This window comes from Plecotus auritus (assembly GCF_963455305.1).
Source record: "Plecotus auritus genome assembly, chromosome: 2".
NCBI classification, from domain to species: domain Eukaryota; kingdom Metazoa; phylum Chordata; class Mammalia; order Chiroptera; family Vespertilionidae; genus Plecotus; species Plecotus auritus.
Window position 1 is genome coordinate 145,878,782 of NC_137771.1, and position 14,121 is coordinate 145,892,902.

The window sequence follows — 14,121 nt, forward strand, 5'->3', positions numbered from 1 at the left end:
CCTGCTGTGAGAAGTATGAAGAGTCATACTACACAAGACACATAAAAACTGTAAATAGGCTAGTTCTAGTTAGGTTTCGCTGTGAAATAAGTTTGGTTGTTTGTTTTTAATTTTTCAGTTTCAGAGCATTTTGGACTTCAAAACTAGGGGTGAGGAATCACGCATGGGTCCGTGGTTGTAGAAAGTCAGTGCAGTGGAAGCCGGACCACAGTGGATGGAGGAGATGTAATTGAGAGACCAGGATGGAGAGTCAGATAGAGGGTTTTGTTGAAAGGAATGAGAGCAAGAGAGAGATGGTGTGACAAAGAAGCCATGTCAGAAGGTGACTTTTTTAAAGATAGTGAGGCATTTGCTCTGTTTTATAGGTAGAGGGGAAGAAATTAATGGACAAATGGAAATATGGACTAATGGAGAAAAATATAAAATAATAGAAATAATGGACAGGGGGTAGGGGAGGCTGGGGGAAGGCCTATGGGGGGGAAAAAGGAGATATATGTATTACTATATGTAATACTTTGAACAATAAAATAAAATTTTTTAAAAAAATAAAAATTTCCTAGTGATTTGTGAAAAACTAAAAATAAATAAATACATAAATAAATAAATACATAAATAAATAAATAAATAAATAAATAAATAAATAAATAAGAAATAATGGAAAGTAAAAGGTCCCAGAGACATGGGAGGGAGCGTGGCCCAAGACCCCAGGTTGAGCTTGGAAAGTGGCCTCCAAAGTGGCAGGAAACCTGCTTCCTCTCAGACTGGCCCTCAGGGAACAAGGTTAGAATAAAGGCATAGCGTGCTGGAGGTGCAAGAGTGTGTAGCCTACATGTATTACTTTGCTATAGGATCAGTCTCTTTGTAGCCTGTTGCAGGGTAAACCTTATTGCAGATTTCATATTTCACTATCTTTATCAGGGAATAACATATTGATTCTCTCACCTGGTATAACATCCATGCACATTCATTTTCATTTGTCCATATCAGACGTGTTAGTTGAACTTTTCTTGGCAGTGGTGCCCTTTATTCAAAAAGATAGTTCATTTCATTGATTGTTTCATTAATATACGTGGTAAGTTGGTTAATATAATTGAATCTAAAATATAATAATGGTACATATTCTTATAAGGAAATCAAAAGTGCCCTCTCAAAAAAATTGTCATGATTTATATTGTTTCCCCCAGCATGGAAGATTTAGATTTTAGGAATCACGCTCTTATTTAATGTAATACACAGAGGCATGCCACATAGGGAAAAAGGAAAAAAAAAACAATTTGCATTTCTTGAAGCTGCAATTGACCAAGCAAGAAAATGATTCATAACCCTTTCCCATGAATATTTCTATATTTTTTTTTCCTTTCCACTGATTTTAGCTGCTATAAAAGCCTGCTATGGCAGTTTATTAAATCATCACTTCATGGTTACAAAGTGCCAGTCGCAGCAGCAGGAATCCACATTACCCCAGCCTGAATTCCCCAGTCAACTGAAGCAAGCAGAGAGGAATGCACTTACAGTATGGTGGATTTATTGGTTGCACATGGCTTCTGGGTCTTCTTTCCTTAATCCCAGCTCCCTCTGTATAGTCTAGTACTGTAACCAATTAAGTTATTTATAAACTACTGGCACTTTGTATAGTCACGACCTTCACAGACCCAACAAAGTGCCTTCTCCTTCACCCTCCGGATAAACATTTAGTTTGATTTGCAACAGGAAATTCCTCATATTTTACCATTTGAATTCCCCAAAATACTGCATAGCAAAGGTGAAACATTCACTGTAATGATGGGTTTTCTCTAACTTTGACAACCACTGATCTTTTTAAATTTGTCTTTTTCCTTCAAAAAAAAAAAATCCAGATTTTTTAATTCCCCTGGATGTTACCTTTTAGTTCATAGAAGTTCTAATTGAGTCAACTTTCGTGTCAATGTACCAAATTCCACAGCTGTAATTTCAGTGGTAGTTAGCGGCCTACACTAAGAACAGGTGTAATATGTGCCTTAAATATGATCCCCAAAAGCAATAAAAAGTGAATGTCCCTTTTATAAAACCTATTTTTATACTAATGGTAAAGTGGTGCTTGGCCACCTGATACAAAGGTTTTTTTCCATTTTTCTCTGAGGCAGAACTGAATTCTAATTATTTTTCCCCAGCATCATATAAGATGCAAGAAAATTACACTACCTACAAAGAGACTCTGGTATTTATGAAATCTTCAGAGTGGCAGGAAAACCTTTCAGTGAGGGAGCGGGGCTGAGAAGGACCTCCTTGTGGAGAAACTGTCAAAGAAGCACATTATCTTGCTCTTGGATGGAGACTTTGCCATAGAAATCTGATTCTAGCAATAGGCAAGTCCCCCTGAAATTTGCCCCACTGAGAAACAAAGTATCAAGTTCTCAGCTTGCTGTTTTATTTTGTTAAAATAGAACAGGACAAAGGTATTAAAAATATACTTGATATCAGGGACTGAATATAAATAGGTTTATTGTAAAGCTGACATTTTTGTTCTTCATTTTCATATTCTCACTAGAGGCCTGATGCACGAAATTAGTGCAAGAGTAGGCCTTCATTCCCTGACTGCCAGCACCGGCTTCCCTCTGGCACCGGGACCCGGGCTTCCCTCGAAGCCCCGGCTTCCTCTGGAAGGTTGTCCGGAAGGATGTCTGGTCTAATTAGCATATTATGCTTTTATTATTATAGATATGTCAGGAGGCCCTGATACCTAATATACTAAAAGCCACATCACTAAGAATGCCAAAAATGGCAACATTTATCTAGTATTTACTATGAAACAAGCACTCCATCAACTTTTCACGTGCTATTTCTAATGAGAGACTGACTTCCTTTTGCTGTCTTCTCTGCATAATAACTGTTAGTGTCTTTTAAAATAAAACTTTGTTTTTCTCTTAGATATTCAAGACTTTTACCTTTCTTGCTATTTTCATCAATTTTTAAGCCATTTATGCACTTTATCTAAGATCATGTATTTCCTATTGCTATCAATGGAATTTTAGCATGAATATCAAATGGCCCCTAACCACTTACTTCAGGGAAAAACTGACTTTCTATTTTGACGTCAATTTGAAGGAGACCTACCTTCTTGTGTTTAATTACATAAGTTATTACCTCTTTTTTTTTCCCTTTCAAGGGAAGCTTCAAAATGAACTGTGACCAACTCTCTTCCACTCCCACTAGAACCTTCCCGAGACAGTAACATTTTTCCACTTTGAAAAGAACGGTATCTCCTCGGCTTTGTTCCTTAGTCACTGTGGAAGTATGCTTGCCTCATTCTCACTTTCCAGGATTGTGCATCTGTGGATTGTTTCAGTCCAGGCATGACATTTCGAGTACACAGTGCTTCCTCACCTTTTCTTTCAATTCCAGGAGATGTGCTCCTTCCCCATAAACCAGACCACGAAGTTTCTCAGCGTGAACCTGGTAAATGAACCTTTTTATTTTCCCAATTAGGAAGTATGTTTTTCAAAAATATTCTTGAGGTAAATGTTTTTTTAATGATTGTAGATGTGGAAGATGTTTGAAAAAAATTATCAATATAAAAGGTGTATTTCTTTATTTCTTTTTGGGAAGGGATAATCATACAATCTGTTTGAATTTTTTTTTCCCCGGTTAACACTAGGGAATAATGTGCAATTAGTTTATTTTTCCTGGAAGTGTTTTCATTGAATAGGAAATCATGTTAATATTATAAGGCCTAATGATTAACTGAGCCAACCAATTTCACCTTCTTTCAAAATGTAAATATAACTACATTCCAACTGTGCGTGTACTTTGAAGTAAAACATGTAGGAGTTGACTCAAAAATGTTCTTAAAGTGGCAGTGAATACAAAATTTAATGTTTTAACTAAACTAAGTTTCCTGAGTGGCATCTAATATATATAATTTTCTCATATTTATCATGGTTCGTAGAGAATTTTTAAATGTTCCAATGGATGCATGTAGAAACACAGAAACTATTTTCATTTCACCAGGCAATAATTCTCATGAATATGTTTCTTTGGTTTGCTTTTGGCCCAGTTCTGCAGCCTGTTACCTTTAGAATTGATCCGCCACAGACAACAATAGGTAATGGCTTCCCCATATTGACCAAGTCTAATTGTTTTCCTTGCCATCATCAGGATTACAGGTCTTTCTCAAATGATCATATTGAAACATCATCTCTTCTCAAACCATTTCATCATTTCATTCTCATTATTACTCTTTCCAATAGAAAAGTAATGGTTTCACTGTTCTAAAAGCTTTGCTCTGAAGACCAGCTTAAGACAGCTCACCACCAAGCCCATCCTCACCTACCTCATTTATCTCCATGTTCCAAATGACTCCACCTCACTCATGCCCATCCAGTTAACATTTTCTGCTGTTTAGTGGTTCTCGGCTGTAGTGTTATGATATTCTAGCAATTTGTGAGCGGTACTGGCAAGTAATTATCATTAATATTGGTCAAAGTACTGAAATTTGCCAATGGTTTAATTTAAAAAATAAACTCGAGCATACTTGCAATGATTGTAGCAAGCACAATGATAATACTCTCACTCATTTTGTAACCCTATGTGCTGTGTTGGGTGGGAGAACTACAGCTGACAGACTCAGGACCATGACTGATCCATACCCCATCTTACTGGTATGGTCATAGAGTGTGTCAAGCATTGAATGCCATTTATTACCTATCCTAGTGGAAAAACACAGTTGAGAACCATTATTTCAATATTTCAGTCATTTTCCCAAGGTTCTGTGCACACTTTATTTTCTTCTCCATAACTCAGTGTTTTCCTTTTTCTGTTTCAAATGAAGGAATCTCATGTGATATTCTGATCTGGCACTGGCTTTTGAATCTAGGGATTGAAAACCTTGGTGCTTATCTTTTGCAGCTCCTTTAGACACCCGAAGCAGCCCTTTCATTCCTATGATTTCACCAAGTTCTAGTCAAGAGGAACTACAAACCACTCAGGGTAAATTTTGTTTTGATATTTCAGTCCAATGAGGACCTACCTTCTACGGCTTGCCCTTAAAGAAACCATATTACATTGTGCTCATGTTGTTTCCAAGCAATAGAGGGTTTCTTTCTACCATTATATAAAACCCCCACCTCACTTGATTCTTTTACATTAATTGTATATTTTTCCTAATACTTATGGTGATTTTTAATATAAAATGAGAAGGTTTTAAATCACCTTGACAAATTTTCAAGTATTCTAATAAGCAGAATGTTCCCAACGTGTATCAATCCTATGTGTTTTATTGTTTCTTCTGTATTTGAAAGTGCATTTGAAAGAAAAATTGTATCTAATATTTATTGAGTATTTTATGGGAACAATGCCAAGCAATGGGAGTTTCAAAATAAAACTGTTTTAAAGATGGGTCCTTCCCTTGGAGAACTTGCCCCGTAATACGAAAACAGGATTTAGGGATAGTGGTACTTCCTGAGTGCCCCTGAGGATCCTACATGTGTTTTTAAATTTAAGCCACATGACAACTTTGCGAGGTAGGTTCTATTACTTGCCCCATTTTAAAGATTAGAAAATTAAGACATAGAGGGATTTAAAATTGTGGACAAGTCACACAACTAAAGTCAGAGCCAAGTTGGGACCCACACACTCAGTCACCAGAGCTCCTGGGATTCATCACAATGTTATGCTTTACAATGAGTGTGATAGAGAAATGAGCAACATGCTGAACAAGCCAATACCTTCAGGCATCAGGGGAGGCTTCACAGAAGAGGTGACATTTACACCAGGTGTGTAAGTTGGAGTGACAGTTGAAGTTAAAAATGCAAGGTCCTTTCAGGTTAAAGAGAGATGGGACTGAGGCACGGGCAGACTGGCGGCCAGTCTAATGTGGTGAGCATGCAGGTCACCCGGAGAAAAGCTGATGGATGAGTCAGGACAATTGTTCGGGATGAGCTGGCCATGCTTTCGGGGAGTTCATAGTGTGGGAAACCCCAGCCTGCCTGACTCTTGGCTGAAAATGAACCAGAAAACAAGTGTTCCCCGCTTGTGATTTTTGGCTCCTTTGTCTGTCCATGCTACATCACACATGGCTGTGTTTAAATTAGTGGCCTTATTTTCCTTTCTTCCTTCCCTTTTCAAATAAACTCACTCTGTATGTATGGCTGCTGAAATTAAGTTATGGATCACATTTTAAAATAAAATTCTTTTAGAGAAAAAATTAAAAACTGAATGAGCAAATATACCCTGATTACCAAATATTCGTCTTTTGTAGTCTAGGCCCACAACGTCAAGATCACCCATGAAAATGAAATCAAAAGTACTTTTAAGAACCCCTGCCAGATAGGCTAATTATCCAACTTCCACTCTCTATTTTTTTAATGTATCTTGGTTTATTGAAGCAAGAATCATCACCTATCATTTATCTCAAGTATCTCTCTTGAGCCAAATCCAAATTATAAAGCAGAACAGAAACAACAACAAAAAGATGACAATATATTATTTGCACAAAGTTTTTCCTTGGATCCAGTATGTGCCAAAGTGAACAATGTTCTGTCTGCATGATGTGGTAATGATAAAAGGTAATACTGAAGGTGGAACTATTGCCATACTTATTTTTTTTTGATGGGGTGGAGGAGGGGTCAGGAGAAGTGTGTCTATTTGTCAGTAAACATAAACTGCTTTTCACATGAGGAAAATAAAATGTATCCTTATATGGTACAAATACACATATTTTCATTTGATCTATTTCTTTCCCAGCTCACCTGAATAACTTGTGGAATAATTTATGGAATAGGAAAAAGACACGAAGGCAGTTAGGAGACACATCCAAGTATCATCACCTCCAGAATCATGAAATAATGATCCTGAGCTAAAAGCGTTTCAAAATCATTACAATAATTAGTGCAAGAAGAGAGAAAATATAATAAAGGAGAGTTACTAAAATGCACTATTAACTTTGAATTATGATGATTACTGGGCACACTGATGAATGCAATTTACCCTTTTGTTATCACTTGTTTATAATGTTAATTATTTAAAGCCAGCCACCTGACTGTGCTTTTTCCCAGCAGACACAGACCAAGCCACCCCAGAGCTCTTCACAACTAAGATTCCACGAACAACGGAATTGGCAAAGACAACTCGGGGTAATACTATTTTCCCACCTCTGTATAGTAACCTCCTTTTCTTCATTTTAAATTAGGAAATACCATTTCTTTACAGAATGTAATTTCTCATCACAGTGAATTACTTGATTTTTTTCATTTCATAGGTGCAGGACATCAGCCAAAGAGTAATGTCCATATGACTATCAGTGGGTGTAGGGAAGACAAGTTTTTTAGTTAGAGCTTTACTTTTGAATGCATGGCTGATAACTAACAATGAAAGCTCTCTTTTGTTATTCCTTGATTGACCTTCATTTGCCTCATTTTCTACATCTGATAAATAAGAACCTTTATTATCTTTCCTCCCCCACATCCCCCACCACCCCCCTCTATCTCTCCTTTTTCTTTCTGTGCCCAACCTGCTGGACACACTGATATGTGGCCCAATGAAGGAAACTAGTAAGAAGATATCTCAGTTTTCAAAGATGATTTAATATTTAAATTTCCAGGAAACTTTTCTCTGGAATGTCCTTTTTTAATTTCTTCTTTTCTGTGTTTTGGACATTAAACTCACCTACACAATCCTCTATCTCATGCTCTCAGAGGATGTTTTATCCTATCTGGGTTATAACCATTGTGGATTTCCAGTATTTTTGTGTGTTCTTCCTTTCTTATTTGCCCCAAATGGCCCCCTTTGCCCATCTCTGCCTCTTTCATATGGAAATAAGCCCCAAAAGCAAAAACAAATATTTTTTAAGGAATTAGAAGACAAATTTATTTTATTCTTTTGTTTATTATAATTTTGGGATGGGGGATTTAATGGAAGAAATTTGAAATAATAAGAGCAAATGATAACAATAAAATAAGCCTAATTTTATGGTGTATATTTTATAGTAAGTAGAGCAGTATGTACTTCTATAAGTATGACTGAACACTACAGCATAGGACAGTTCTCATAATTTTTATAAATTTTTTTACTTGTTTGGTTTAATTTTTATTATATTTTAAGTGCTTATTTTATTATTTGCTTTATCACCTTTCTACTTATTTACTTTTTATTTATAAATCTACACAGAAGCCTAATATACTGACAGCCTTCCCACATCCTCATTAGTAACAGATGTTTAATTATATTACATCCATACTCCACCCTCATTTTTGCATGTTTATTTTTTTATGTTTTTGCAAACTTCTTTAATGTCTGGCTTAATAGAAGATAGCTGGATTATCATAATCAAGCACATTAATTTTTTGCAGGAAACTATATATGTACTTACACTAAGCAGGAAAAATAAAGACTATTCAGTGCAGGTCCTGTTACCAAATGAGAAAGCTTTCAGCTTTTTAGAGCTTTATAGGTTTCAGAATTGAGGATGAAAGATCATAGGGCTGTTCTTTATTTTTGCATTTTCTTATTTTAATGGGAATATCAGTATTGTGTTACCAGTATAAATGTATGTAGAATTCTTACCAAATTCCTTCTAGAACATGGTTTTATTAGATAGAAGTTTCACAATTAATCGAATGTATATCCAGGATTTGATAGCATTATATTAATTCTCTTAACATAGTGATATAACATACTATGTTTTAATTATTTTCTTACGTTCTGAGGATCCTCAGCTTAAGTCTCAACTGCATTGCCTGGGAGTCACACTTTTCTAGACTGTGCCAAGGATCTTGAGAGTGGCTCACCAGAGATTCATTTCCATGAGGTGACAAGGGACATCCTAGGAAGGAAGCCATCTAAGGATGAGAGTAACATCCACAACCTGGCCCAGCCCGATAGCCCTACCTGGGAGTACAGGGTCAACTTTAGTCAAGGCATGATGTGTGTCTGTAGGAACACTTTTTGGCCCAGTCCTCAAAAATGTCTGCCTGAACTCTAGAGAAGGGGCGGCCAATCAACTGTTTTGTTTTGGATGTGCTGTGCTGTTTTATTTGTAACATCAAGCATTAGGAGCACACGACAGCACACAATACTTTGATATAGATTCTGTAGGGGTGAAATTGCTCCTCTTGATCTTTGCACTCTACACATGCCCTCCAACCCCTCAAACATGGGGCCCAAGTGCTCCAAGGAAACTCCAGCACCTCCTCTGTGCACCTTTGCTCCATTATCTATCTACTGAGACAGTTCCCTGAAGCACTCTACACCCTGAAACACTCAAACACTTCTGCTCTGCCTTTCTCATCTCAACCCGTAGCAGAAATCCACTTGGCCAGGCGCATTTGGGAAGTACTTTCATTATTTTACTGCTTGCAGCCCCTGATACTTACCCACCCAGGGAAAGTTGAATATACTCCGTCCCCTCTCCCTGTACTGTGCAGAACATATATCATTCACAGTGTTTCTCCAATAATCCCTGTTTAGTTTTAAAGTTCATTTTACATAGATTTTTATAGAACTATTCCGATATGAAGCCATCTTTTGAAGTTATTTTTATTATTGGTCACCAAAATCTACATGGAGATGATGTTTGCAGAGTCACATTGTCACAGAGCTCCTTTGTCCTTTTTTTTTTTTTTTCTTTAAAACTGAAACCCTAGATTTCTCACGGCCATGTGTTATTTGGTGATGAGATATGTGAGCAACTCACAGCCTAAACTTAAAATTATATTTTGGCTTTTTTTATAAAAGTTATTTCTAGATTTAAGTAGAGACTGTGGAACAATAAAAAATCCTGTGGTTTTGAAATAATGAATATAGTGCTGATTATTTTTGTGTTCTGCTCTAAGTCTCTTCTAACTAAAGTTTTTTAAATTTAAATTTCTTCTAAAATGAGACTAATAAGAACCATGATCATTTAGTTCTTTAAAAGAAAGCAATCTAACACAGAAGAAATTAATATAAAAACCTGAAATATGTTGAATTGACAGATAATCCTATCATTCTCAAAGAAAATTAAAGAAAAACATGGGCTAATCATCATCATGCATTTTAGGGTGTGTAAGAATTCATATTTTATAGCATCAATGCCTCTGTTCACTCTAGTTATTACACTTTGAAGGGCCCACACTGAATCCAAGGAGAATATCAGTGTGTGTCTGCTGGTTTTGGCCTAAAATATGACAAAATTCTGCTCATCAGTCTTCACATTGGAAGCTTATAAATGAGCTACATTATAATCTGTTTTGCAGGTGTTTTTTAACTTGTTAGGCAAAGCATTGCTAATTTATGGTTACATACATACCCCCTCAAGATCTGAACAAAAGCAATGTAATGTACTTACAAGTTTGAAAAAAAGAATTTTTTTCTCCAGTCTTAGCTAAAGCATTACCAAGAAAGTTGGAGTTAGGAGGCAGTGCTGTGTCAAGGGGGCAGAGGAGGGAAGGGAAGAATGGACAAGTTCCTGCATAAATGCATATTTTAAAACCTTAGGAAGCAACCAACCTGAGTTTCTTGTGAATTTGCCTGTTTACAATGCTTGCTCATTTTTTAATTTATTCAACAAATCTTCAGTTGGAATCCTCACTGTGCGAGGCCCTGGATTACAGGAACAGGAAGTGACAAACTGATGTGTTGGTCCCAGAGCTTGTCTGAGTTCTTGTTCCTTGCTCTCTGTTGAGCAGGACCCCTGAGGTTATTTTCTCTCATCCTAACGCTGTAATAGATGGCACTAAGTGAGCATTGATTCATTGCAGGGTTCATGAGCCAAGACATTTTGATAGAGATCACATGTTTTCACTCTTTTCTTCTTACCTACCTCAAAATATTTTGTTTTGCCTTTAAGATTACTTGTCTTTTTTGGCAAAACAGCATTTCACAGTGACTACCTAACTGAGTGATGTGGATGGATGGATAGATGGACACATGGATGATGGATGGATGAATGCTTGGCTGCCTTTTATGTTTACCATGTTAAGCAACTATCTGGTAAAGTAAATGCCCTTGAAAAATTGGACTAATGATGATATCTGTAACACACATTAGAAATTATCTACCTCATTCTGACAATGTGCATTTTAATATCCAATCATGGGTACTTTCACTTATTTTATTTTCCTTTAGCTTCAGTGCTGTAATGCATAATTGGCGGTTGCAGAATGTTCTTTCCACTTCCATGCACAATGTACAAATTGTTGGTCCCTAGGGTTCCAAATCTCGATTTAGTGGGCTTTGGAGTGTAGGGTATTAAACATGAAGCATTTGCTCTGTTTCAGCACCACGCAGATTGTACACTACTCCTGTGAGGCCCAAAATACCAGAAAAACCAGACATCAGACCTGGTAAGTTGTTTCTCTTTCTGATGACCCAAACAATCAGCACATCTGAGAAGATAAAACAGCTAGATGTACTAAAGAAGAACTATATACTTAAATTGAAATAAAGGACATACAGAAATTCTGATCCTTGCAGATAAGTGGGGAGGTAATAATGGATCCATGGAACCGCCAAGACCTGAGTGAGGTTTCTAAGGAGGATCAGATTCAGAGACCACTATAGAACTTTATCAATATAAAATTATTTTTAAATATTATTTGTGCATAAATCACACACACACTTTTTCAATTTTCCATGACAATTATAGGTAGCATTAACATTCTGTGTGACATATTACTTGCTTTCAAATATTATTAATCTATGTTATTTTATTTTATTGTTTAGGGTATTACAAATAGTAGTACATATGTCTCCTTTTTTTTTTCTCCTATTGACCTCCTCCCGGCTTCCTCTACCTACCGGCACTTGCCCTCACCGCCCCCCACCACCAGTGTCTTATTCTATTGGTTGTGCTTATATGCATGCATACAAGTCAACTATTATTTATCTTTTAAGAAAAGATCATCTCTTCAGTATAAAGGGCTCTTGTTCTGGGAGAATATTTTTACTTTATTCCTTCTGATGATATAAAAAAAAAAGCACATCATTTTTCAGGTTTTAACCAGTAAAAATAAAGTGATAATTAAACATTAGAAAATACTTTAAATTTACTAAATTCTCAGAGGTTCTAGGATTTCCCTTACTGGAGCTTGTTAGGGAAGAGTTAACTGGAGGGGTTGATTTGAGCCATGTAAATAACTTGTATGCTAAAGTACAAGTTAGACCAAAGGTTGGTGTTTTCTACCCTTTTTCTACTGTGTTTCTAAAAGTCTTCTTGAATTTATAAATTATGAAACTGGCTTATAAATTAATGTTCCTGGTTAACATCTCTCCAGGCACATGGAAGAAAGAACAAATAATTTTTTCTATTCTTTGGTTTATGGAAAGCCAATAAGTTTTAGAGTAATCCTCCAAATCCTAAATGCATTAGGCACAGAAGTCTTTTATAAACAAGTATGCCTCCATGTAACTTTTGTATCATGATAGCTGTTGAGAACTGGTGTTGAGGACTAAGTGTTTCTACAAAATAATGAATAGTAGCACTAATGGCTAACATTGGCTGAGTATCTGCCTTGTGTCCTGTTAGGTTGAGTTGAGGAAGCTAAGACAGAAGAAGAGATAGGAAGTAGATTCAGAGTCAAGCAATCAGGGTCCAGTGGTTACTCTCTTAACCATGGTATATTTCGTTCTTTTCTTTAAAGAGTCTTCTAAGCGAAGGATAAGACAGGTGACCTCTTAAAGTTTTGATAATGCTATGGCTGTCAACAGAGCAGGAAAGAAATTTTAATGCTTTTATTACAGTTTTGTGTCCAATGATGGACTTGTACCAGGATTATAAAGGAGCATCTGTACCTAAAGACTCATGCAAAAGGACCATCAACCTATGAGTTATGAATTAAGGCCTTGACAAGTAAATACACTTCAAGTTTTGTTTTTTCATTAGCGTAGGTAGTCCTAATTGTTCTTCAGTTCACTTTGGAACATATCTAGTGCTTATAAATGAAGAAAGATATTTCCCATTTAGAAATATAACTTTCTTTGCCAGTTATTTTTTTCAAACCCAGTGATCACATTAGAGTACAAACCCAGGTTTCTATTTCCAAATACAAGCCTATGATTTTCATACCAGAATTGTGGTTTCTATATTCTGAACAATAATTTTTGGTAAACCATCATTTTTTTATTGCTTGGTTAAGTGATTTACAATTCTCTGGGAAGTTTTGTTTTCCTTGGCTACAAATTATTATAAGAAAATGTCTGAACTATTTCTTTCCCACTTTATTATAGTTCTGAATAAAACAACTACAAGACCTACTAGACCCAAACCCAGTGGGATGCCCAAAGGGAATGAAATGGGAACAGGTAATGATCACAAATTTATTTCCTTTTGATGCTGCCAAAACTATAAGTGTTTTCATTCAATTTTTATAGTTTTGTTGAATTCTCACTTCAGTTTCTTTTTTACTAGTTTTGGAAGTTCCTAACTTAAGGAATTAAAAATTGTAATGCATTCCAAAATCAAAACATCCTATGTCTCTGAAAAATTAAAGAATAATTTATCATTTTTCTAAACCCAGTTCACTAAATTAGCTACCATACATAGGCTTGATTCTTCAAAAGATGCTGATTAATATGAATTATTGAATTAAAATATCAAAACAGCTGTTTTCCTTCATTTCAAAACAAGTCCTATACACAGGCTTGGTCTTTGAGACTGAAATCATTTGGTTTTCAACTTTATAATTTCACAAATACCATTATAACTTTTAAGAGACTTAAATCTGTTAGAAATCTTGACTATAATATTTAAATAAGAAGGGGAATTGGCAATTGATCACCCTTGTTATAGTAACACTAGAGGCCTGGTGCACAAAATTTGTGCACGGGGGGCGGGTGTCCCTCAGCCCAGCCTGCACCCTCTCCAATCTGGGACCGCTTGGGGTTTGGGGTATGTCTGACTGCCAGTTTAGGCCCGATCCCACACTGGCAGTCAGACATCCCTCTCACAATCCGGGACTGCTGGCTCCTAACCACTCACCTGCCTGATTGCCCCTAACCCGCTTCGGCCTGCCAGCCTGATCACCCCCTAACCGCTCCCCTGCTGGCCTGATTGATGCCTAACTGCTTCCCTGCCCAATCGCCTCCAACTGCCCTCCCCTGCCAACTTGATCACCCCCAACTGTCCTCCTCTGCTGGCCATCTTGTGACAACGTGGGGGCAGCCATCTTG

General features: G+C 36.6%; 1 protein-coding gene across 10 annotated transcripts in view; it reads left to right on the top strand.

Moving 5' to 3' along the window:
• ABI3BP (ABI family member 3 binding protein) overlaps positions 1-14,121 on the top strand; it is a 265,345-nt gene that overhangs the window by 199,579 nt on the left and 51,645 nt on the right. For 9 of the 10 annotated variants that reach the window (XM_080656581.1, XM_080656584.1, XM_080656576.1 and 6 more), the window contains 6 exons: positions 3,382-3,435; positions 4,034-4,081; positions 4,885-4,965; positions 7,032-7,109; positions 11,232-11,297; positions 13,180-13,254. In XM_080656581.1, coding sequence (XP_080512707.1) covers positions 3,382-3,435; positions 4,034-4,081; positions 4,885-4,965; positions 7,032-7,109; positions 11,232-11,297; positions 13,180-13,254 — 402 coding nt within the window. The remainder of the gene's footprint in view (positions 1-3,381; positions 3,436-4,033; positions 4,082-4,884; positions 4,966-7,031; positions 7,110-11,231; positions 11,298-13,179; positions 13,255-14,121) is intronic. The other variant, XM_080656578.1, reaches the window with a different exon arrangement.